This window comes from Pseudophryne corroboree, chromosome 9 (genome assembly GCF_028390025.1).
Source record: "Pseudophryne corroboree isolate aPseCor3 chromosome 9, aPseCor3.hap2, whole genome shotgun sequence".
NCBI classification, from domain to species: domain Eukaryota; kingdom Metazoa; phylum Chordata; class Amphibia; order Anura; family Myobatrachidae; genus Pseudophryne; species Pseudophryne corroboree.
This window is the reverse complement of record NC_086452.1, coordinates 87,862,182-87,888,357: the sequence shown is the minus strand read 5'-3', so window position 1 is coordinate 87,888,357 and position 26,176 is coordinate 87,862,182. Positions and strand designations below refer to the sequence as shown.

The 26,176-nt window shown below is 45.9% G+C and overlaps 1 protein-coding gene across 2 annotated transcripts in view; it reads right to left on the bottom strand.

Moving 5' to 3' along the window:
• The window catches only part of TRABD2B (TraB domain containing 2B), a 627,183-nt gene that overhangs the window by 126,369 nt on the left and 474,638 nt on the right, over positions 1-26,176 (bottom strand). For both annotated transcript variants that reach the window (XM_063939588.1, XM_063939587.1), the window contains exon 5: positions 15,225-15,315. In XM_063939588.1, the coding sequence (XP_063795658.1) occupies positions 15,225-15,315 (91 nt within the window). The remainder of the gene's footprint in view (positions 1-15,224; positions 15,316-26,176) is intronic.

Here is a 26,176-nt window from a genome sequence, read left to right as displayed (position 1 = left end):
ATAGGCACCTGCCGTTAGCAGAGTTGCCAGTTGACTCACACCAGTCATCTCCTGCTGCATTGCGCACTGAGGCAAGATCTATGAGGACATATCTGTATCCAAGCAGAGGCAGAGGTCACAGTGTTAGTGGCCATGTGAGTGCTGCGTTTTTGTGAGTGGGTTGGTTGTGTAATAGTGTTCGGCATATGTGTAAGGGGCAATAAGTGTGTCATATCTATGAATGCATTAATAATGTGCGGCATATGTGTAAGGGACATTATGTGTGTCTTTATGTGTATAAGGGCATTAATAATGTATGGCATATGTGTAAGGGACATTATGTGTATAAGAGCATTAATAAAGGTTGGCATAATGTGTAAGGCGCATTATGCTTATAAGGACATTAATAATGTGTGTCATATATGTAAGGGGCATTACTGTGGTATTATGTGTATAAATGCATTACTAATGTGTGGCATTATGTGTATAAGGTGCTCTACTGTGTGGCGTAACATAGAAACGGCACTACTGTATGATGTAACATGAATTAGTGTGAATAAAGAGCAATATGGTGTGGTGTAATGTGCATAAGGACCAATTCAGTGTGATGTAATGTGAATAAAGGACACTACTGTGAGGAGTAACATATATAAGAAAAATTGGTACTACTGTGTGATGTAATATGAATTAGGGACACTATCACATGATAAATTGTGAATAAAGTTGCACTACTGTGTGGCATAATATTGTATTGCCATGCCCCTTGCCAGCAAAAACACACACCTTTTTGGGCTGTGCGCCAGATGTGCGCAATGTTCCTGTTTAAAATATAGGGGGTGGGAACACCAAAATAAGGACTGCTATGGGTGTGGAGTGATGGTGCTGGGAAAGGGGGGCAGGGTCAGACGTGGGACTAGCGGTGGTGCTAGGGGGCACCAGTCAAAATCTTGCCTAGGGCATCATTTTTGTTAGGGTCCCTGCAGGAGACACCTACTATGGTTCATGGTTCCTGCAGGTGACACTGACTATGGTTCCTGCAGCTGACACTATGATTCCTACAGGTGACGCTGACTATGATTCCTGCAGGTGACACAGACTATAAATCCTGCAGCCTGCAGGTGACACTGACTATGGTTCCTGCAGGTCCTGTGCCAGGACAGAAACACTGAATACTCAGTAATACCGCCGCAGTTGTTTTTATAGAAAGAGGTCTCTTCTTGGACTCATAACATAGTGTTATTGGGGGTGAAAGAAAGTGAATCATAATGTTTAGGAGCCCCAGAAGGTCTGTGAAAAGTTACCACAAAGTATTTAAACCTAAAACATAAAACTCTGAATCACAGAAAGACAAAAAAGAAACCTCCCTACAGACAATAATATCTGCTATTGCTGAGGTTCCCTCTAAAGAAGGGCGTAAACAATACATTGATGCAAAAATCAGTGTGGAATCTGATTGTTATAGATCCACGACTATCTGGACAGATTTCTGTGGCGGTATATGGAACAGTACTGTATATTCATTAAAGTACATTGCTGGGTTCAAAAACCACAACATTGTTTCATAATGCACATGGAAGGAGAACAGCATAAACTGGTCATGCATTTTACAAGTACGCTGTTTATGCAAGTGAAGGGGAGCTGTGAGATCAGAGCAGCGGCATTCCGTCCTCTTATGCTGACCATACACTAGACCAACTTTCATCCATGCTTCCAACTAGTTGGCTGGTGGGAAGGAAAATCTTTGAATGTATGGAAGCTAATGACAAATCAGTCATTTGCTCCAAAACCTCAGAAAACAGTAAAAAATGGTCGTTAATAGGTTAAATATGATAACAACTTGTCTGAAAGGCAGTGTTTATCCATTTTTCAGGGTTTGGGAGCAAATTGCTGATTGTCATTTGCTCCCATACTTGAGAAAAATTGGAAGAAAGTCTGAAGGAGAAGGCAGAGTACCTGTTAAACGCATTATCCATTTATCCTATTATTCTTCTACAGTATGGGGGTCATTCTGACCCGATCGCACGCTGCGATTCTTCGCAGCCGTGCGATCGGGTCGGAACTGCACATGCGCAGTGGCCACATTGCGCAGGCGCGTCATAGCCCGGCGACGGCCGTCGCCAGGTACCGACGCCGCTAGCGAAGAAAGCAGTCGCAGCGGCGACCGCAAGAAGATTGACAGGAGGAAGGTGGATCCGGGCGGCAACTCACCGTTTTCGGGGAGTGGTGAGTCCAACGCAGGCGTGTCCAGGCGTTTGGAGGGCGGATGTCTGCCGTCAATTCCGGGACCTGCATCGCTGGATTGATCGCACAGGGTAAGTAACTCTTACCCTGGTCTTCTTTTACAGGAAACTTTTTTTGCATAGCAGGGCTGCACAAGCGTTCGCAGCCCTGCTATGCAGAAATACACTCCCCCATAGGCGGCGTCTAGTTGATCCCATGGGCAGCAAAAAGTTGCTACGTGCGATCAACTCGGAATGACCCCCTATATCCTTTATGCAAGTAGTGATGTGTGCACCGCACTATGGGGCAGATGTATTAACACGGAGAAGGCATAAGGAAGTGATAAATCAGTGATAAGTGCAAGGTGATAAAGGCACCAACCAATCAGCTTCAATATGTAAATTAACAGTTTGGAGCTGATTGGCTGGTGCGTTTATCACCTTGCACTTATCACTGGTATGTATCTTCCTTATGCCTTCTCTAGGTTAATAAATCTGTCCCTATGGGTCTTATTCAGGGTTTGCTATCATACCAAATATTTTTGCAATTGAGCAAAACCATGTTGCACTGCAGGTGGGGCAGATGTAACATGTGCAGAGAGAGTTAGATTTAAGTGGGGTGTGCTAAAACTGAAATCTAAATTGCAGTGTAGAAATAAAATAGCCAGTATTTACCCTGCACAGAAACAATATAACCCACCCAAATCTAAGTCTCTCTGCACATGTTACATCTGCCCCACCTGCAGTGCAACATTGGAGGTAATTCGGACTGCGCGTGCTCCCCAGGAGACAGTGAGATGCTATCAGCATCTCACTGGCTGCGATCGCCTCTGCCGGATTGACAGGCAAAGACGGTCGCAGGGTGGGAGGGGGCGTGCCAACGGTGTTAGAATGCTGTTGGCGGGGCGCGGTCCAGACAATGGAGGCATGTCCGGACCGTTGAGGGGGCTGGCCGTGGCGGCTGCGTGCAGGAGCTGCGCTGGCAGGGATCTACTCGTAAGGTACAAACGCATCGCCGCCGTGCAATGCTTTTGTACCTGTTGGGGGTGGGGGCATGGCCTGACATATTGGGCAGACTAGCCCTGTGCTCGGTGTCCTCCCGCACGTCAGAGTACATGATCGTAGATTTAGCACATCTACGATCAACTCTGAATTACGCACATGGTTTTGCCCAATTGTTAACTTTTTTGGTTTGCTAACAAACCTGAATAACCTCCTATATGTGTATGCAACAGCTCAATAAAAAGATACAATGTATAATATAAAAATGAGCGCTTAATATGAAGAATTATTAGTGTGGCGCCTGTGGAAAAATAGGTTAGATAAATGTTTAGGCTCTTTAATTGAAAGAGTAGTTTGTATACTGTGAGTGAGTCCGCAGCTTTGGCTGCACCTATTTTGACCTTACTAGCCCTACCTCTATACATAGGTGCCATACTAACATTTCTTCATATTAAGCGTTCATTTTTATATTATGCTTTATGCAAATGTTGCTTTCCCTGCCACCTGTCTGAACTAAATTTGAAGCCATTTATAAGAAGTGGTATATATTATTGACTCTTTCTATTGGTAGAACCCACACCAAAAAGGAACATCCCTATTCATACAATGCTGTTACTCACATCATCAGGCCAATTTCAGCTGTGTGCTGATGTCATTTACTACTTGCCGAATTGCGCCATCATGACCCTGTCATCTACTATGAGTAATTTCTCCTGCACTCATCAGAGGCTAGCCTCAAGAATCATGCTCACTTTCACATGTAGATATTAATCATGTCTACATGGATGATATGTCTACATTATTATCCATTGACAAACCATCCCTGGTGGTCTAGTGATGTCTTACCTTCTCCTTGTGGCTGTAGCACTCCAGAGTCTTCTTCTAAGTCCCAGTGGTCATGTGAAGTGCAGTTCCGGAACAAGCATTGGGGAGCGGTGTTCCCGTAAGTATTCTCTCCCTATCCCTAACTATGATCCCTACTCCTCCCCGTAGTGCCTAACCCTAATGCCACCCCATGGCCTAACCCTAACTCCCCCCTGACACACACACACACACACACACACACACACACACACACACACACACAGTCTAAGACTACCCTCCAGTGGCGCCTAACTCTATCGGAATTCTGAGAATGACATTTCACATGGCGGCATTTCAGATATTGTGGACAATGTTGACGTTATGTGGATGTCAACAGGGTGCCTGCTGACATGTTGAACCATGTCGTCAATCCAGTGTCGACATTGTGGTGTCAACCATATGAATGTCACTATAGTAACGGTCAACCATGTGAATGGATCCCCTGTAGCTAATGAGAGCACGTCTCATGCCATGAGAGCAGTGTTGAGGAGCTCTGAGTGGCCAAAGACTGCTAAGTTGCATCTGACACGCCAACTGCTTGGACCTGCATCAAGGTCATCCAGCTTGGTAGTCGAAGGTGGCAGGACCCACTGGACTTGCCCTCTGATATCCCTGTTAACAGAATCTCCCAGAGGAGTAGTCATAAACATCAGAAAATTTGGGAAGAATTAAGAACCTACGGCCACACCCGTACACTTTGTGGCCAGACAAGTAGGGCAATTATCAGAGAAGCTACTGTACTGCAAGGTCAACTGTGACAAAGAACAAACTACAGATGTCAGAGGCTGTGACGAAAGATAATGTGCATGGATCATCCATTTCAAAGCATTCCAGAAGGGACTTTTATGGGGGCGTCACATAAAAGAAGTCCTATACAAAATAAAAAAAATAATAAACCATATATATGCAACTCTTTATGACGAGCAATGTTTTGACCAACCATTATTACAGCTCTTCCCACAGATTCCTTTCCTGCTTTTGGAATCTCTCACAACTGTCCACTAATTTGTTATACATGCGGTTTTGTGCGTAAACTTTAAAACCTTTATTTTTTTAATAGAATGATGTTGTGGTCACGCTGCCTATAATTATGGTCAGACCATTTCTTGTTAAGCCTCTGATGTCTTTCATAATACTTTTAGGAACATTATCCTTGTGATCCAGACAGAACCTGGAAAGTTTAGAGGAATGCAACTGTGGTGGACCTCTAGACATTAGAGGTTCAAATTCAGCCTGTATTGTTCTTGGTCAGAAAACAACTGAGCGTTTATATACTGTATTCAATGTCGGTTGTCAATAAATATTACAGAAAGCGATGACCTGGTGACCACAAGCTCTTGTAGGAAAATAAATGTGTGCCCAATAATCCTTCTTCGCTTTCCTAATTGAATCTTTCACAAAATAAAATACTATAGTCCAACGTTTTACTCCAACATCCCTCTTGGTCTCTGCCTTTCAAATACAAAGGAATCTTTCTGGAACTACAATAAAAAAAGATCACTAGTGTACAATACTGACTTGTTAAACTTAAAGCATCCATGCACATCCAAAATCAATAGCTTGCTTTTTAAATGGCTTGGGCTGGAATTAGACACCGGAGTATGCACTATCGGTGGGGCTCGTTTTAGGTTCAAAAAGTCATCCGAAACGCTGGCTAGACTTATGAGACCACTTTCAGAGCAGCGCGTTTGCCAATATCGGTTGATTCTTAAAAAGAGGTATAGAGCTATGGAATTTGGAAAATAACATGTGGTTAAAAGTATTCTTTAAAGATTTCTGACTGGAAAATAAGACCTGATAGTAGGGGTATACAAAATGTTATTAAAAATGTAAATACATTGAATGAGCCAAAGAGAATACATAACAGATGAGAGACAAGAAAAATGTTAAAGGGATAGTAAAAATAAGAATTTACTTACCGATAATTCTATTTCTCGTAGTCCGTAGTGGATGCTGGGAACTCCGTAAGGACCATGGGGAATAGCGGCTCCGCAGGAGACTGGGAACAAAAGTAAAGCTTTAGGACTACCTGGTGTGCACTGGCTCCTCCCCCTATGACCCTCCTCCAAGCCTCAGTTAGGATACTGTGCCCGGACGAGCGTACACAATAAGGAAGGATTTTGAATCCCGGGTAAGACTCATACCAGCCACACCGTATAACCTGTGATCTGAACCCAGTTAACAGCATGATAACAGAGGAGCCTCTGGAAAGATGGCTCACAACAATAATAACCCGATTTTTGTAACAATAACTATGTACAAGTATTGCAGACAATCCGCACTTGGGATGGGCGCCCAGCATCCACTACGGACTACGAGAAATAGAATTATCGGTAAGTAAATTCTTATTTTCTCTGACGTCCTAGTGGATGCTGGGAACTCCGTAAGGACCATGGGGATTATACCAAAGCTCCCAAACGGGCGGGAGAGTGCGGATGACTCTGCAGCACCGAATGAGAGAACTCCAGGTCCTCCTCAGCCAGGGTATCAAATTTGTAGAATTTAGCAAACGTGTTTGCCCCTGACCAAGTAGCTGCTCGGCAAAGTTGTAAAGCCGAGACCCCTCGGGCAGCCGCCCAAGATGAGCCCACCTTCCTTGTGGAATGGGCTTTCACAGATTTTGGCTGTGGCAGGCCTGCCACAGAATGTGCAAGCTGAATTGTACTACAAATCCAACGAGCAATAGTCTGCTTAGAAGCAGGAGCACCCAGCTTGTTGGGTGCATACAGGATAAACAGCGAGTCAGATTTCCTGACTCCAGCCGTCCTGGAAACATATATTTTCAGGGCCCTGACTACGTCCAGCAACTTGGGGTCCTCCAAGTCCCTAGTAGCCGCAGGTACCACAATAGGCTGGTTCAGGTGAAACGCTGAAACCACCTTAGGGAGAAATTGAGGACGAGTCCTCAATTCTGCCCTGTCCGTATGAAAAATTAGGTAAGGGCTTTTATAGGATAAAGCCGCCAATTCTGAGACACGCCTGGCTGAAGTCCAGTCCACAGTGGTGAGTGGTTCAAACCAATGTGATTTTAGGAACCCCAAAACTACATTGAGATCCCAAGGTGCCACTGGAGGCACAAAAGGAGGTTGTATATGCAGTACCCCCTTGACAAACGTCTGAACTTCAGGAACTGAAGCCAGTTCTTTCTGGAAGAAAATCGACAGGGCCGAAATTTGAACCTTAATGGACCCTAATTTTAGGCCCATAGACAGTCCTGTTTGCAGGAAATGCAGGAAGCGACCCAGTTGAAATTCCTCTGTAGGGGCCTTCCTGGCCTCGCACCACGCAACATATTTACGCCAAATACGGTGATAATGTTGTGCGGTTACATCCTTCCTGGCTTTGATCAGGGTAGGGATGACTTCATCCGGAATGCCTTTTTCCTTCAGGATCCGGCGTTCAACCGCCATGCCGTCAAACGCAGCCGCGGTAAGTCTTGGAACAGACAGGGTCCCTGCTGGAGCAGATCCCTTCTTAGAGGTAGAGGCCACGGTTCCTCTGTGAGCATCTCTTGAAGTTCCGGGTACCAAGTCCTTCTTGGCCAATCCGGAGCCACGAGTATAGTCCTTACTCCTCTCCTTCTTATGATTCTCAGTACCTTGGGTATGAGAGGCAGAGGAGGGAACACATACACTGACTGGTACACCCACGGTGTTACCAGAGCGTCCACAGCTATTGCCTGAGGGTCCCTTGACCTGGCGCAATACCTGTCTAGTTTTTTGTTGAGGCGGGACGCCATCATGTCCACCTTTGGTTTTTCCCAACGGTTCACAATCATGTGGAAGACTTCTGGGTGAAGTCCCCACTCTCCCGGGTGGAGGTCGTGTCTGCTGAGGAAGTCTGCTTCCCAGTTGTCCACTCCCGGAATGAACACTGCTGACAGTGCTATCACATGATTTTCCGCCCAGCGAAGAATCCTTGCAGCTTCTGCCATTGCCCTCCTGCTTCTTGTGCCGCCCTGTCTGTTTACGTGGGCGACTGCCGTGATGTTGTCTGACTGGATCAGCACCGGCTGACCTTGAAGCAGAGGTCTTGCTAGGCTTAGAGCATTGTAGATGGCCCTTAGCTCCAGGATATTTATGTGAAGTGATGTCTCCAGGCTTGACCACAAGCCCTGGAAATTTCTTCCCTGTGTGACTGCTCCCCAGCCTCTCAGGCTGGCATCCGTGGTCACCAGGACCCAGTCCTGAATGCCGAATCTGCGGCCCTCTAGAAGATGAGCACTCTGCAACCACCACAGGAGAGACACCCTTGTCCTTGGTGACAAGATTATCCGCTGATGCATCTGAAGATGCGACCCGGACCACTTGTCTAGCAGATCCCACTGGAAGGTTCTTGCGTGGAATCTGCCGAATGGGATTGCTTCGTAAGAAGCCACCATCTTTCCCAGGACACTTGTGCATTGATGCACTGAGACTTGGCCTGGTTTTAGGAGATTTCTGACTAGCTCGGATAACTCCCTGGCTTTCTCCTCCGGGAGAAACACCTTTTTCTGGACTGTGTCCAGGATCATCCCTAGGAATAGAAGGCGTGTCGTCGGGATCAGCTGCGATTTTGGAATATTGAGAATCCAACCGTGCTGCCGCAGCACTATCTGAGATAGTGCTACCCCGACTTCCAACTGTTCCCTGGATCTTGCCCTTATCAGGAGATCGTCCAAGTAAGGGATAACTAAAACTCCCTTCTTTCGAAGGAGTATCATCATTTCGGCCATTACCTTGGTAAAGACCCGGGGTGCCGTGGACAATCCAAACGGCAGCGTCTGAAACTGATAGTGACAGTTCTGTACCACAAACCTGAGGTACCCTTGGTGAGAAGGGTAAATTGGGACATGTAGGTAAGCATCTTTGATGTCCAGAGAGACCATATAGTCCCCTTCTTCCAGGTTTGCAATCACTGCTCTGAGTGACTCCATCTTGAATTTGAACCTTTGTATGTAAGTGTTCAAGGATTTTAGATTTAAAATTGGTCTCACCGAGCCGTCCGGCTTCGGTACCACAAATAGTGTGGAATAGTACCCCTTTCCCTGTTGCAGGAGGGGTACCTTGATTATCACCTGCTGGGAATACAGCTTGTGAATGGCTTGCAATACTGCCTCCCTGTCTGAGGGAGACGTCGGTAAAGCAGACTTTAGGAAACGGCGAGGGGGAGACGTCTCGAATTCCAATTTGTACCCCTGAGATACCACCTGAAGGATCCAGGGGTCCACTTGCGAGTGGGCCCACTGCGCACTGAACTTCTTGAGACGGGCCCCCACCGTGCCTGAGTCCGCTTGTAAAGCCCCAGCGTCATGCTGAGGACTTTGCGGAGGCGGGAGAGGGCTTTTGTTCCTGGGAACTGGCTGTTTGCTGCAGCCTTTTTCCTCTCCCTCTGCCACGGGGCAGAAATGAGGCGCCTTTTGCCCGCTTGCCCTTATGGGGCCGAAAGGACTGCGCCTGATAATACGGCGTCTTCTTAGGTTGAGAAGCTACCTGGGGTAAAAATGTGGATTTTCCAGCAGTTGCCGTGGCTACCAGGTCTGATAGACCTACCCCAAATAACTCCTCCCCCTTATAAGGCAATACTTCCATGTGCCTTTTAGAATCCGCATCACCTGACCACTGCCGCGTCCATAAACCTCTTCTTGCAGAAATGGACAGCGCGCTAACTCTTGATGCCAGTCGGCAAATATCCCTCTGTGCATCACGCATATATAAAAATGCATCTTTCAAATGCTCTATAGTCAGTAATATACTGTCCCTATCTAGGGTATCAATATTTTCAGTCAGGGAATCCGACCACGCCACGCTCGCACTGCACATCCAGGCTGAGGCGATTGCTGGTCGCAGTATAACACCCGTGTGAGTGTATATACATTTTAGGATATTCTCCTGCTTTCTATCGGCAGGTTCCTTTAGGGCGGCCGTATCAGGAGAGGGTAGTGCTACCTGTTTAGACAAGCGTGTGAGCGCTTTATCCACCCTAGGGGGTGTTTCCCAACGTGCCCTATCCTCTGGCGGGAAAGGGTATGATGCCAATAACCTTTTAGGAATTATCAGTTTTTTATCGGGGGAAACCCACGCCTCATCACACACTTCATTTAATTCCTCGGATACAGGAAAAACTACAGGCAGTTTTTTCTCACCAAACATAATACCCTTTTTAGTGGTACTTGTATTATCAGAGATATGCAATACATTTTTCATTGCTTCAATCATGTAACGTGTGGCCCTACTGGAAGTCACGTTTGTCTCCTCATCATCGACACTGGAGTCAGTATCCGTGTCTGTGTCTGCCATTTGAGGTAACGGGCGTTTTAAAGCCCCTGATGGCGTTTGAGACCCCTGGACAGGCACAAGCTGAGTAGCCGGCTGTCTCATGTCGTCAACTGTCTTTCGTAAAGAACTGACACTGTCACGCAATTCTATAATAGGCAATTGCTCCGCCTCCATCTCATTTTCCTCCTCAAACATGTCGACACACTCGTACCGACACACCGCACACACACAGGGAATGCTCTGATAGAGGACAGGACCCCACTAGCCCTTTGGGGAGACAGAGGGAGAGTATGCCAGCACACACCAGAGCGCTATATATAGACAGGAATACCACTATAAAACGTGCTTTTCCCTTTATAGCTGCTGTTATTATTAGAACTGCGCCAAATTAGTGCCCCCCTCTCTTTTTTACCCTTTTCTGTAGTGCAGGACTGCAGGGGAGAGTCAGGGAGACGTCCTTCCAGCGGAGCTGTGATGGAAAATGGCGCCCGTGTGCTGAGGAGATAGGCTCCGCCCCCTTCTCGGCGGCCTTTTCTCCCGCTTTTTGGTGAGATCTGGCAGGGGTTAAAATACATCCATATAGCCCTGGGGGTTATATGTGGTGTATTTTCGCCAGCCAAGGTGTTTACATTGCTGCTCAGGGCGCCCCCCCCTAGCGCCCTGCACCCTCAGTGACCGAAGTGTGAAGTGTGCCTGAGTAACAATGGCGCACAGCTGCAGTGCTGTGCGCTACCTTGTTGAAGACAGATGTCTTCTGCCGCCGATTTTTCCGGACCTCTTCTTGCTTCTGGCTCTGTAAGGGGGCCGGCGGCGCGGCTCTGGGACCGGACTCCGAGGCTGGGCCTGTGTTCGGTCCCTCTGGAGCTAATGGTGTCCAGTAGCCTAAGAAGCCCAAGCTGGCTGCAAGCAGGCAGGTTCGCTTCTTCTCCCCTTAGTCCCTCGATGCAGTGAGCCTGTTGCCAGCAGGTCTCACTGAAAATAAAAAACCTAAAACTAAACTTTCACTAAGAAGCTCAGGAGAGCCCCTAGTGTGCACCCTTCTCGGCCGGGCACAAAAATCTAACTGAGGCTTGGAGGAGGGTCATAGGGGGAGGAGCCAGTGCACACCAGGTAGTCCTAAAGCTTTACTTTTGTGCCCAGTCTCCTGCGGAGCCGCTATTCCCCATGGTCCTTACGGAGTTCCCAGCATCCACTAGGACGTCAGAGAAATATAGGGTATGTTCTTCTCATGTTACTATGGTGGCCAATCCAGGGATTAACGGGATCGCAGAATGTCGGCAAAAAATTGCCCGGGATTCAATCCCAGGACTGGAAGCTCTAATAATGGGGATTTCAGGATTAGCCAGCACCTTCATTTTTTCAACGCCGGGAAGCGCTGAGCTTCCTCAGGAGGCTCAGACGCTGCTCAGCTCCCCCTGCCCCCCTGGACCTCATCACCTGCACTGCCCCACACCTAACCTCCCCTCAGCAAGTGGTGTTCGGAGGAGGGTGAGTTATGAGGGCTGGGCTGGGCAGGGGGAGAGGGGGGGTTTGGAACAAATTGAGAGAAATCCAATACCAGGTATCACAGGATTGTTTTTTTTTTTTTTTATCCTGATTCCCGGGATTGAAAAAATGGTCCAGTTTTGGCCACCCTACATGTTACTGTGGGTTTAATCTTGGTGTTCAAGTTTCCTCTCACAATCTAAAAACACAATGATAAGTTAATTGGCTGCTGACAAAATAGACTCTAGTGTGTTTTTGTCGTAGAAAATTTAGAATGCAAGCTCTAATTGTTGAAGCCAGAAGAGCACTATTGCGCATTCTCCATGTTGGCTTGCTTAGGGAGGCTTCATTTCCTAGCCAAGATGGCCACTGACTGTACTTCTGTGCATGCACGGCGCCATATTGTCATTGTCAATATAGCTCAGCAAGACCTAGCAATATACTGCATCCACAGCACTGCTTACATCCTGCATGGCTACCAACATACTGTAACTGACTGGTGGTCTGTATGCTCCGCACCATACTGAGATTCTGTACTGTACTGTACATTCATGTTACTGCTAAATAAACTACTGCACTGGTTAAGTACTTGGCTGTTCAGTGACTTCAAGGCATCCGCTGGTGTGCACATTAACTCTGCCATACCATCGCCAACAGTTCACACATATTCCAACACAAATAGGGCAGGATAAAATAGTGTATGCAAAGCGCTGCGCACTATGGCCCTCATTCCGAGTTGTTCGCTCGCAAGCGGATTTTAGCAGATTTGCTCACGCTAAGCCGCCGCCTACTGGGAGTGAATCTTAGCATCTTAAAATTGCGAACGATATATTCGCAATATTGCGATTACACACCTCGTAGCAGTTTCTGAGTAGCTTCAGACTTACTCGGCATCTGCGATCAGTTCAGTGCTTGTCGTTCCTGGTTTGACGTCACAAACACACCCAGCGTTCGCCCAGACACTCCTCCGTTTCTCCGGCCACTCCTGCGTTTTTTCCGGAAACGGTAGCGTTTTTTCACACACGCCCATAAAACGGCCTGTTTCCGCCCTGCAACACCCATTTCCTGTCAATCACATTACGATCGCCAGAACGATGAAAAAGCCGTGAGTAAAATTCCTAACTGCATAGCAAATTTACTTGGCGCAGTCGCAGTGCGAACATTGCGCATGCGCATTAAGCGGAAAATCGCTGCGATGCGAAGATTTTTACCGAGCGAACAACTCGGAATGAGGGCCTATATACATAAATGATAATGGTAAATATAAAAAAGCTTAGCAAACATACAGGAAAAGGTCATTCTACAAAAATAACATTCATTTATCTGCATGTTTTTATTGAGCCGGTTGTATGGACAGTGGAAGCAGCCATTTTGTGGACTGAAGTAGTCATGAAAATGCTGGATTCACTAGAAACTATAACTATCCCAGAGACATGAAGAGGACTATGATGGGCAAATAACTGCTAACTTAATTTTAAAATAAAGAAAGATAGACAGAGTAGAGATTTCCATATCTCTTAATGGTCTATTTTCTCACTGGACTGTTTAGCTTTCCTGGAGCAAAAGAGAAATTGGTCTGTTGGATTGGGGTCAGGCCTTGGCCTTTATGTTCTTACTCTTCTGACAATTCCAGGAGGCCTGAACTTTGAAGACCTCTCCCAGAGACTAGACCAGCCTTTCAGATCCCAGCCACTTTCCCAGTGATGTGGGTAGTCTGGAGGCTTGATGAGGCAGAGTGAAGCAGCAATGGCGCATTCATGGCACCAAGCAATGCCGCTCCCACTTTGACGTCACCCTTTGGGGTCTCCTGGGAAGAGTACTAAAAAGATAGATTTAGTGGCTACTGGCTAGGTTTAATATTGGGGTATGACTTGGAGGAAAAGGGTCATGAACTTGTTTTATCCTAGAACGTGGGAAGGTATAGAGGTATGAAGTACCATTATAATGTATTCAGCTTCTATGAAAGAGAATTATCAAACCTTCTAAATGGACAGCCTTCTAAAGACTGCCCACAGCAGCCAGATTCTAGCTATCCTTTAGTAGAATGTACTACATACAGGATTGATTGATTGATTGATTGATTGATTGATTGACTGATAGATATGAGCAACAGCTTCAACTTGTTCTCTTTAGAAGGTTTAGATAAATTTCCTTCTCAGTCTCAGTATTGTCCAATTGATAGCTATCATTATGGCATCTCTATGCCAGCAACAGCTAATATTGTAGAGCTTATGTATTACATTAGTGTACGCTACATTACCCATATAGCAATTTTCATTGGCATGAATAGATGCCTCCTAAATGGAGTTTTATTGTGAGATGTTGTTTTTCTTGGGATTTCTTTCACTTTAACTATCCAAACCAAGTGGTTTTGCAATACCACAGTGGTTTTCAAACAGAAAAATATTTCCCTTCAAAATAGTAATTTCAAAGCAATATTTTAAGAGTGCTGGACCAGTGCTGAGTTCCTCTTCCAAAACTTTGTCTGTACTGAAAAGAAACTTTATGACTGGTGTATATGAGTGCAGACACTTCTGTGGTAAGACCACCAACACTGCGACAAAGAAGCATCTACTCGTTATAGTACCCGCGGCTGGCTGTCGGAAAGTCTTAGTACCAATGTCTCATTGTCCAACCCGATGGAGGAGAGATGGAGTAAATGGTTCTATCTATCTATCTATCTATCTATCTATCTATCTATCTATCTATCTATCTATCTATCTATCTATCTATTTCTATTTTGTATGTGTCAGTATATGCACAGAATATTTATCTAAATACAACTAAAATATCTACTTTATGCGTGTTGTGGGAGAATTTATTGAATGTATGCTGCTGAATAAAAAAATTCACTCATAGGATTGTAAAGTAACATACTTGTCCCACCAAGCAGCACAATTGTTGTGTCCAATGATTAAGACCCCAGCCATTTGTGAGATATTTAAGACTTCTTCTGTGCTGCTCCTCACCTATAGAATTCTCTATTTTGTCTGAGACTATTCCACATTCATCGAATATTCAAATGGTCCCTAAAAACGCACTTTTCTTAATTAGGAACACTCACACGTGTGGCAGCAATGCTAGCCACCATGCTCCAACACCTTCACAGTTCTATGGACAACTTTCATGTAGAACGTGGGTTGACACTACTTGTGTGAAGAGCTCCATTTTGCCGTTTGCTTAACAATCTACTCAGCATGATCAACAACCGTCTTTCTCCTGTATGAAGGATTATAACCTACAAGGAGTGAAATACCGGCACAGTTGGGGAAATAAGAGAGTTACCAAACCATTTTGATTTTGGCTCCCATTCTTCTTTAACACAAAGGAACACTTTTAACACAATGGCCATAATTTGAAGAAAAAAAAGACAACAATAAAACAAAGCCCAGAAAACCGTGAAACTAAATGGTCTTACTTCTTAAGCGGATGTCCTGCCGGGGTATGCTCCACCTCATATCCAACTTGTTTTAGAACATCAATCACAGTATTATTTCCAAGGAAATGTCCTATGGATGAAAAATATAAAATGTTGTTAGAGCTTGGAATAATTAAAGGGGTCACGGCAGAAAGTTATTATATAGGCTTTAAATTATACCGTCATATAGGAGAACATTAAATGTCACTCAAACTACACAGACTGCTAAAAGTGCTGGAGGATGACGGTCAATGACTTTATGGGAAACTGTAGCTAAATAAACTATGGACACATGCATTAAGGGGTCTATTCATGAAGCAGTGAAGAGAGAAAAGAAGTGAGCCTGTGGAGAAGTAGCCCATGGCAACCAATCAGCTGCTACATATAAGTTTCTAGAATGCACTTGACAAATGTTACTTAAAAGCTGATTGGCTGCCATGGGCAACTTCTCCACTGGCTCACTTCTCTAATCTTTTCACTGCTTCATGAATAGACCCCTTAATCATTCAGCTGAAGAGTTGATTGTTTTGTGCGAGGGCAGGTGAAGAGTAAAATGAGCTTATTTACAGTTCATGGGCCCTCATTCAGCTTCAGTTGCAGTTTTACGATTGCTGCGATCGCATGCTGGGGGCTGCCCAGCACAAGGCAAGGCCACCCAGCATGTGAATGGCCGACATTGTTGTAATCGCAATTCATCGCTGATTTGTGGATGCCCCCTACCTCCGCAGCCAGGCTGCGAAGGCAGAAGCATTTTCAAGCTAGCAGCGGCCGCTCCGAATCCGCCTCCGTTTCCCACTCAAAGCCCACCCAACGCTGCATCACCGCCCCCGCAATGCCTTTCAATCAGGCATAGGCGTTCGCTTAACTGAGATGCAATCACATCTCCCCGCATGTGCACACGCAGAGCGGGTCCTGCACGTGCGCACTGTGGTGGGAATCAGGGGGATGAGGTCGCATCTACGTAGCGACTGCTACTGAATACCCCCCACCATGGTTTGCCCGACATCTTCAGATGGTGTTACTCTACACCCTCCAATGTTGGACCTGCAAGTGGGCATCTCAGAATTTATAAAACCGTCCTTGGCATTACTATAAGACGCAGCTGTGGCAAATGATGAGTCTACACGAGTCTATGAAACAGGCCCACTATTTTGATATATTCGGGTGAATTTTTTTTTTTCTTCCTATGCCATGATATCCTGCAGGGGAAGAAAAAGACTTTTTCAGAAGATATGCGAGAACATTAATATATGTGCCACTGTGACTCTGTAATAATTCTAGGTTTAGGGCTGACTTGTAGAACAGTTTAAGCAGTCTATTCTCTCCACCATTCTCAGTGATCATTCCCTTCATTGTCCTATATGCAATAAAACATAAAAGCCACAAAACTATTATCCTAATTTATTGTGACAGATGGTGAAAACTCCGGCAAAGAGGAGGTCACCGTGTCTCCTTCCATGGGAATGCCGCTGTAAATGAGAGAACAGATGTAGCACACACACACACACACACACACACACACACACACACACACACACAATCACCTTTATTGCTAATGGAGAATTTCACTAACACATAATCACTACACTCAGAGATGTACAGTATGTATAAAGACAACTGGTAACCCATTCATAACCAGATGTTCATCCAAACTTGCTAAACAAAATCAGCCTTGTGTTCCTAATTGAATATATATTTCAAAGTTCCTTGTTCTCCCACAATGTCTGGGAGACTCCATAACTTTGGGGATCCCTCCTAGACTCCCCGCAGAGTACACAAGCCTCCCACACCCACAGTAAATTATGTCATCGTGGCCCTGCCCCAGATGATGTGCATTTCCCACCTGTGCCTCATCCTATCAAATTGCATCCACTCTGCACAGTCCACACATATCCTCACATGTCTTCTCATTCTTCACTTTCCCTTCCTCTCGACCCCGGTTCATCATTGCTGTGTGACCATATCATGCAGCCCACCAAGAACCTTTGCAATCTGGAGAACAACTATGCAATAGGTAGCACCTATCCTTGTGTATCCATGCCTATTTCCCTACAGATTGTAAGCTTACGAGCAGGGCCTTCCTACCTCTATGACTGTTTGTTATTACCCAGTTTTGTTATATCATTGTTATTTCCAATTGTAAAGCGCAACGGAATTTGCTGCGCTATATAAGAAACTGTTAATAAATAAATAATAATGCCGGAGAAACGTTTAGGAAGATATTGGCAAGTATAATATACAGTATTTTGGTTTGTAATGTCACATACTGTAGTTAACACTGAAAAATATCCCAAGTATATTTGTGTAATGTGCAAAGTTTATTGTCCTCTCTAGAGACCTGAAGACCAGGATCCTATTCCAGCTACCAACAGGCATTTCATTTCTAAAATAGTTTGCCCTAGGACTCAAGAATAAACCATTTTGATACTATACTTCCCAAACATCTGTAATTCTCTTCGGTCATGTAAATAATTTCTTTCAAAATACACAAAATCTACCTGTTCTTCTTTAATTGCATCACTGGTTATATTAACTCTGTGGTTGAAATCATTAATAAATGACATGAAAAAAGTACGGCCGGAACTGTCCTAAAGCTGTCTTCAGTTTTACAAACACCACACTACTCTGTATAATTCTATACGTGAGGGGGAATCACATACAAAAATGAACAGATACAACTGGTTCTAAATTCGGAATCTTACTGTATGTAACCAGACTTTAACAAGACCTCCCCCTATCCCCCCCAAAATTCACAAAATGTCATACAATCCTCACAATGGGGCAGATGTATTAACCTGGAGAAGGCATAAGGAAGTGATAAACCAGTGATAAATGCAAGGTGATAAACGCACCAGCCAATCAGCTCCTAAATGTAAATTAACAGTTAGGAGCTGATTGGCTGGTGCGTTTATCACCTCCTTATTCCGTCTCCAGATTAATACATCTGCCCCCCTGTGAACTCTTGGTGCCAAATGTAATAGAGTGAGAGTTTCAAAAAGTGAGAGATTTGGTATTGCAGTTTTTTTTTAAGTGGCAATCATTTACACAGCAAGATCAACCTGGTTTTGCAGTGTAAATGATTGCCACTTTAAAAAAACACTGAAAAACCTTACCAAATATCTCACTTTCTGAAACTCTCATTGCAAGATGTGGATTTTACAGCTTTAGCTTCAGGTCACGTGGGTATCATAACTTTTCATTTCAGCATCATGTAAGCCCAGTTCCTCAGTGCTACTACTGTAGAATATTTAAAAATATTTCATGTTCTGTGGGACAGCATTCATTCCCTTATTTACCATCTGCATCAAAGGGCTAAAATGTATATTTATTACCAGTGTACACATGTCTACATGAATGTCTGATAAAAGTTAGAAGATTTTGGTTTTAGGTCCTAATTCAGTAAGGACTACAATTGCAATCCTTTGCATGTTCATCTGCGACAGCATGCTGTTATCTGCGACGCATGCTAAGTAAGCCTGAGATTGCCGTCACAGTGCGCCTTGCGGGACCAAGGAAACTGAATGTGCGATGCAGTCATTGGCCTCACCACTCCCGGAAAATCTCACTCCCGATGCAGTTCTTGGCTCCGCCACTCCCGGAAAATCTCTCTCCCGCTGCAGTCCTTGGCTCCGCCACTCCCGGAAAATCTCACTCCTGATGAAGTCCTTGGCCCCACCACTCCCGGGGGCCCATCACACATGCAGCCTCCAGCATGTGAGGAGATGGATGCAGATCTGGCTGCATATGCAGCGATCTGCTTCCATCTCTGAATCAGGTTCTTAGGGGCAAATGCATAAAGTCTGGAGAAGTGCTAAAGCGGTGATAAGTGCTAGGTGATAACGCACCAGCCAGTCAGCTCCTAACTGTAAATTTACATAATGGAGCTGATTGGCTGGTGTGTTATCACCTGCTTGCACTTATCACTGCTTTATCCCTTCTTTATCCCTTCTCTAGGGCTAATACATCTGCCCCCTTGTTCCTTATCCAAGTAAATGATGGTGCTGAAATGGCTTCCAACACCTCAACTGAGTTGACTGGACCGGTATCCAGGATGATAGGTCAACAGTGATGAGGTCGACATGAATATGGTCAACACATGAAAAGGTGTACATGATTTTTTTGGAATATTTTTAAATTTCAAGACTTTTTTTTCCATTCTTTACCATCCACTTGGGAAATGCACTAATAGGGTTCCACATGCTAAAAATAAGATTTTACTCACCGGTAAATCTATTTCTCGTAGTCCGTAGTGGATGCTGGGGACTCCGTAAGGACCATGGGGAATAGACGGGCTCCGCAGGAGACTGGGCACTCTAAGAAAGATTTAGTACTACTGGTGTGCACTGGCTCCTCCCTCTATGCCCCTCCTCCAGACCTCAGTTAAGGAAAATATGCCCAGAAGAGCTGACATTACAAGGAAAGGATTTTGGAATCCAGGGTAAGACTCATACCAGCCACACCAATCACACCGTATAACTTGTGATAACATACCCAGTCAACAGTATGAACAACAACAGAGCATCAGACAAACCTGATGCAACCATAACATAACCCTTATTTAAGCAATAACTATATACAAGTATTGCAGAAGAAGTCCGCACTTGGGACGGGCGCCCAGCATCCACTACGGACTACGAGAAATAGATTTACCGGTGAGTAAAATCTTATTTTCTCTAACGTCCTAGTGGATGCTGGGGACTCCGTAAGGACCATGGGGATTATACCAAAGCCTCCAAACGGGCGGGAGAGTGCGGATGACTCTGCAGCACCGAATGGGCAAACACAAGGTCCTCCTCAGCCAGGGTATCAACTTGTAGAATTTTGCAAAAGTGTTTGAACCCGACCAAGTAGCAGCTCGACAACGCTGTAATGCCGAGACCCCTCGGGCAGCCGCCCAAGAAGAGCCCACCTTCCTTGTGGAGTGGGCTTTCACTGATTTTGGATGCGGCAATCCTGCCACAGAATGAGCCTGCTGAATCGTGTTACAGATCCAGCGCGCAATAGTTTGCTTTGAAGCAGGAGCACCCAGCTTGTTGGATGCATACAGGATAAACAGCGAGTCAGTCTTCCTGACTCCAGCCGTTCTGTTAACATAAATCCTCAAAGCCCGGACCACGTCCAGCAACTTGGAATCCTCCAAGTCACGAGTAGCCGCAGGCACCACAATAGGTTGGTTCAAATGAAAAGATGACACCACCTTCGGCAGAAATTGCGGACGAGTCCGTAATTCTGCCCTCTCCATATGGAAAACCAGATAGGGGCTTTTACATGACAAAGCCGCCAATTCTTGACCACTTTCCACGTGAGATATTTTAACTCCACGGTCTTAAGCGGCTCAAACCAGTGAGATTTCAGGAAACTCAACACCACGTTAAGATCCCAACGTGCCACTGGTGGCACAAAAAGGGGCTGAATATGCAGCACTCCCTTTACAAACGTCTGAACTTCAGGTAGAGAAGCTAGTTTTTGTATGAAAGAAAATGGATAGGGCCGAAATCTGGACCTTAATGGACCCCAATTCTAGGCCCAAAGTCACTCCCGACTGTAGGAAGTGAAGGAAACGGCCCAGCTGGAATTCCTCTGTAGAGGCATTCCTGGCCTCACACCCAGCAACATATTTTCGCCGTATACGGTGATAATGTTTAGCCGTCACGTCCTTCCTAGCCTTTATCAGCGTAGGAATAACCTCATCCGGAATCCCTTTTTTTCTACTAGGATCCGGCGTCCAACCGCCATGCCGTCAAACGCAGCTGCGGTAAGTCTTGGAACATACAAGGTCCCTGCTGCAACAGATCCTGCCCTAGAGGCAGAGGCCATGGGTCCTCTGTGAGCATTTCTTGCAGCTCTGGATACCAAGTCCTTCTTGGCCAATCCGGAACAATGAGTATTGTTCTCACTCCTCTTTTCCTTATGAATCTCAGGACCTTGGGTAAGAGAGGAAAAGGAGGAAACACATAAACCGACTGGAACATCCACGGTGTCACCAGTGCGTCTACAGCTATCGCCTGAGAGTCTCTTGACCTGGCGCAATACCTCTGTAGCTTTTTGTTGAGGCGGGATGCCATCATGTCCCCCTGTGGCAGTTCCCACCGACCTACAATCTGCGCGAAGACTTCTTGATGAAGTCCCCACTCTCCCGGGTGGAGGTCGTGCCTGCTGAGGAAGTCTGCTTCCCAGTTGTCCACTCCCGGAATGAACACTGCTGACAGTGCGCTTACGTGATTCTCTGCCCAGCGAAGAATTCTGGTGGCTTCTACCATCGCCACCCTGCTCCTTGTGCCGCCTTGGTGGTTTACATGAGCCACTGCGGTGATATTGTCTGACTGAATCAGAACCGGTTGGTCGCGAAGCAGGGTCTCCGCTTGACTTAGGGCGTTGTATATGGTCCTTAGTTCCTGGATAATGATGTGAAGGCAAGTCTCCTGCATTGACCACAGCCCTTGGAAATTTCTTCCCTGTGTGACTGCCCCCCACCCTCGGAGGCTTGCATCCGTGGTCACCAGGACCCAGTCCTGAATGCCGAATCTGCGACCTTCGAGAAGGTGAGCACTCTGCAGTCACCACAGGAGAGACACCCTGGCTCTGGGGTATCGGGTGATTAACCGATGCATCTGAAGATGTGATCCGGACCACTTGTCCAGTAAGTCCCATTGGAAGGTTCTCGTATGGAACCTGCCAAAGGGAATGGCCTCGTATGACGCCACCCTTCTTCCCAGGACTTGAGTGCAGTGATGCACTGACACCTGTTTTGGTTTTAATAAATTCCTGACCAGTGTCACGAGCTCCTGAGCTCTCTCTATCGGGAGATAAACCCTTTTCTGGTCTGTGTCTAGGATCATGCCTAGGAGAGGCAGATGAGCTGTAAGAACCAACTGCGACTTTGGAATATACTGTATAGAATCCAGCCGTGTTGCCGTTACACTTCCAGAGAAAGTGATACGCTGTTCAGCAACTGCTCTCTTGATTTCGCTTTTATGAGATCGTCCAAGTACGTGATAATAGTGACACCTTGCTTCCGCAGGAGCACCATCATTTTCGCCATTACCTTGGTGAATATTCTCAAGGCCGTGGAGAGACCAAACGGCAACTCTGAAATTGGTAATGACAATCCCGTACCGCAATTCTGAGGTACGCCTGATGAGGTGGATAAATGGGGACATGAAGGTATGCATCCTTTATGTCCCGAGTCACCATAAAATCTCCCCCTTTCAGGCTTGCAATGACCGCTCTTAGCGATTCCATCTTGAACTTGAACCTTTTCAGGTATATGTTCAGGGATTTTAAATTCAATATGGGTCCGACCGAACCGTCTGGTTTCGGGACTACAACATGGTAGAATAATAACCCCCTCCTTGTTGAAGGAGGGGAACCTTGACCACCACCTGGTGAAGATACAATTTGTGAATTGCAGTTAACACTGTTTCCCTCTCGTGGGGGGAAGCCGGCAGGGCCGTCGGTGAGGGGGCATCTTCTCAAAGTCCAGCTTGTATCCCTGAGACACAATATCTATTGCCCAGGGATCTAACAGGGAGTGAACTCTAACAGGGAGTGAACCCACTTGTAGCTGAACTTACGAAGGCGTGCCCCCACCGTGCCCTGGATTTTTGTAGAGGCCTGGGAGGACTTCTGTTCCTGGGAACCAGCTGTGTTGTGCAGCTTCTTTGCTCTGCCCCCGCCTCTGGCAAGAAAGGACGCACCTCGGACTTTCTTGTTTCTTTATTTGAAAGGCTGCATTTGATAATGTCGTGCTTTCCTAGGCTGTGCAGGAATATAAGGCAAAATATCAGAATTACCAGCTATAGCTGTGGAGACCAGGTCCGAGAACCCTTCTCCACGCAATCCTCAGCCTTCTATATGCCTCTTAAGTCGGCATCATCTGTCCATTGCATATTCTACAGGACACGTCAAGCAGAAATCGACATAGCTTTGACTCTAGGACCCAGTATACTCATGTCTCTTTGGGCATGTTTTATATATATATACATATCTTTAATATATATATATCTCTATATATACATATATATATATATATCTATATGCATACTAGGGTCTCAATCTCTGCTGATAAGGTACCTGTCCACGCTGCCACAGTGCTATAAACCCATGCCGACGCAATCGCCGGTCTGAGTAGTGTACCAGAATGTGCACGCTATCTGAAGGATCCCTGAGAATAGCTAGTGCTACCTTCTGGGCAAACGTGACACCCTAGGGGAAGATTCCCATCATATCCTGGCCCTAGTGGGGAAAGGATACTGCCTGAGAATTCTTTGTGGGAAGCTGCAGTCTCTTGTCTGGAGATTCCCGCTCTTTTTCCTCATGAGATGAGGGAAATTTACCTCAGCTTTCTTCCCCTTAACATGTGTACCCTTGTGTCAGGGACAGATGAGTCATCAGTGATATGCAAATCATCTTTTATTACAATAATCATATATTGAATACCTTTCTGCCATTTTGAGTGTAACTTTGCATTATCGTAGTCGACACTGGAGTCAAACTCCGTGTCGATATCAGTGTTTATTATTTTGGATAGTGAGCATTGTGAGACTCTGAAGGTCTCTGTGACATAGGGACAGACATGGGTAGATTTCCTGTCTGTTCTCTAATCTTTTGTGCAACAAATTCACCTTAGCACTTACACATATCCAAACAGGTGTCGGCGTTGTCAACGGAGACACCCTCTCACACACATATTTGCTCTATCTCCTCCTTAGGGGAGCCTTTTACCTCAGACATGTCGACACACACGTACCGACACACCACACACACAGGGGATGCTCTATTTGAAGACAGTTCCCCCACAAGGCCCTTTGGAGAGACAGAGAGAGAGTATGCCAGCACACACCCCAGCGCTATATGACCCAGGAATCACACAGTAACTTAGTGTTAACCCAGTAGCTGCTGTATATATTGTTTTTACGCCAAATTTATGTGCCCCCCCCTCTCTTTTTCACCCTCTCTATCGTGCTTCTGCAGGGGAGAGCCTGGGGAGCTTCCTCTCAGCGGAGCTGTGGAGAGAAAATGGCGCTGGTGAGTGCTGAGGAAGAAGGCCCCGCCCCCTCAGTGGCGGGCTTCTGTCCCGCGATTTTGTGTAAAAATAATGGCGGGGGCTCATGCATATTACAGTGTCCAACTGTATATATGCTGCTTTTGCCAGGAGGTACTGAATTGCTGCCCAGGGCGCCTCCCCCTGCGCCCTGCACCCTACAGTGACCGGAGTGTGTGGGTGTAATGTGGGAGCAATGGCGCACAGCTGCAGTGCTGTGCGCTACCTCATATGAAGACAGGAGTCTTCTGCCGCCGATTTTTACGTCTTCTTGCTTCAACCCGCCGGCCTCTGTCTTCTGGCTCTGCGAGGGGGACGGCGGCGCGGCTCCGGGAACGGACGACCAAGGTTAGGTTCCTGTGTTCGATCCCTCTGGAGCTAATGGTGTCCAGTAGCCTAAGAAGCGCAACCTAGCCGCAGTTAGTAGGTTTGCTTCTCTTCCCTCAGTCCCACGTAGCAGAGAGTCTGTTGCCAGCAGAAGCTCTCTGAAAATAAAAAACCTAACTAAAATACTTTCTTATTAGCAAGCTCAGGAGAGCTCACTAAAATGCACCCAGCTCTGTCCGGGCACAGATTCTAACTGAGGTCTGGAGGAGGGGCATAGAGGGAGGAGCCAGTGCACACCAGTAGTACTAAATCTTTCTTAGAGTGCCCAGTCTCCTGCGGAGCCCGCCTATTCCCCATGGTCCTTACGGAGTCCCCAGCATCCACTAGGACGTTAGAGAAAGGGAAATTTTGACACCAAATTTTTTTTTTAAAAACGCATGTCGACCTTTTCGTGTTGTGACCACTGTCATGTTGACCTAGGAGACCTTTTGACCATGTTGACATTTGCATGTCGACCATTTGCTGTTGACCTAGACACTGTCAACCTTCTGACTTTCAGCCCATTGGTCCATAACCGACTGGACCCACCTGGATTTTCCATACTCTTCCGGACTGGCCGGGAAGATCCCGCCATTGTCAGAGTCCGGGAGTTCAGATGACGCGATTCACGCTAAATCGCATCATCATGGACCCCCACCCCCTGCCAGACAGCTATGATTATGGGAAATGTAATTATTACTTGTTCAATCCATGTGCACTGAAATTTTGTATAAAAGTCAGTATAAATATAATACAAAATAATATGCTTGGAAGATGTCAGACATTGCCTTTTGTGTTATTCAATTATACCTTCCTCCTGAAAATCTTTAAATGAAGTGATAGAAAAAGTGTATCTGCATAAATTAAATCCCTGGCAGTTACCATGCCCTGCTAAAGTATTCACCCCCCTTTGCATTTTTTCATGTTTTGTTGCCTCACAACCTGGGATTAAGATGGATTGTTTGTAGGTTTGCATCATTTCATTCACATAACATGCCTACAACTTTGAAGATGTTTTTTTTTTTTATTGTGAAGCAATCAACAAATAGGACAAAATAACAGGAAACTTCAGTGTGCATAAGTATTCGCCCTCCCTAAAGTCAGTACCTTTTGCGGCAATTACAGCTGCAAGTCGCTTTGGATAAGTTTCTATGAGCTTGCCACATCTTGCCACTGGGATTTTTGCCCATTCTTCAAGGCAAAACTGCTCCAGCTCCTTCATGTTGGATGGTTTCCGCTTGTGAACAGGAATCTTCAAGTCTGATCACAGATTCGCAATTGGATAGAGATCTGGGCTTTGACTAGGCCATTCCAACACATGTAAATGTTTCCCCTTAAACCACGAGTGTTGCTTTAGCAGTATGCTTCGGGTCATTGTCCTGCTGGAAGGTGAACCTCCGTCCCAGTCTCAAATCACAGGCAGACTGAAACAGGTTTTGCTCAAGAATGTCCCTGTATTTAGCACCATCTGTCTTTCCCTTGACTCTAAACAGTTTCCCAGTCCCTGCTGCTGAAAAACATCCCCACAGCATGATGCTGCCAC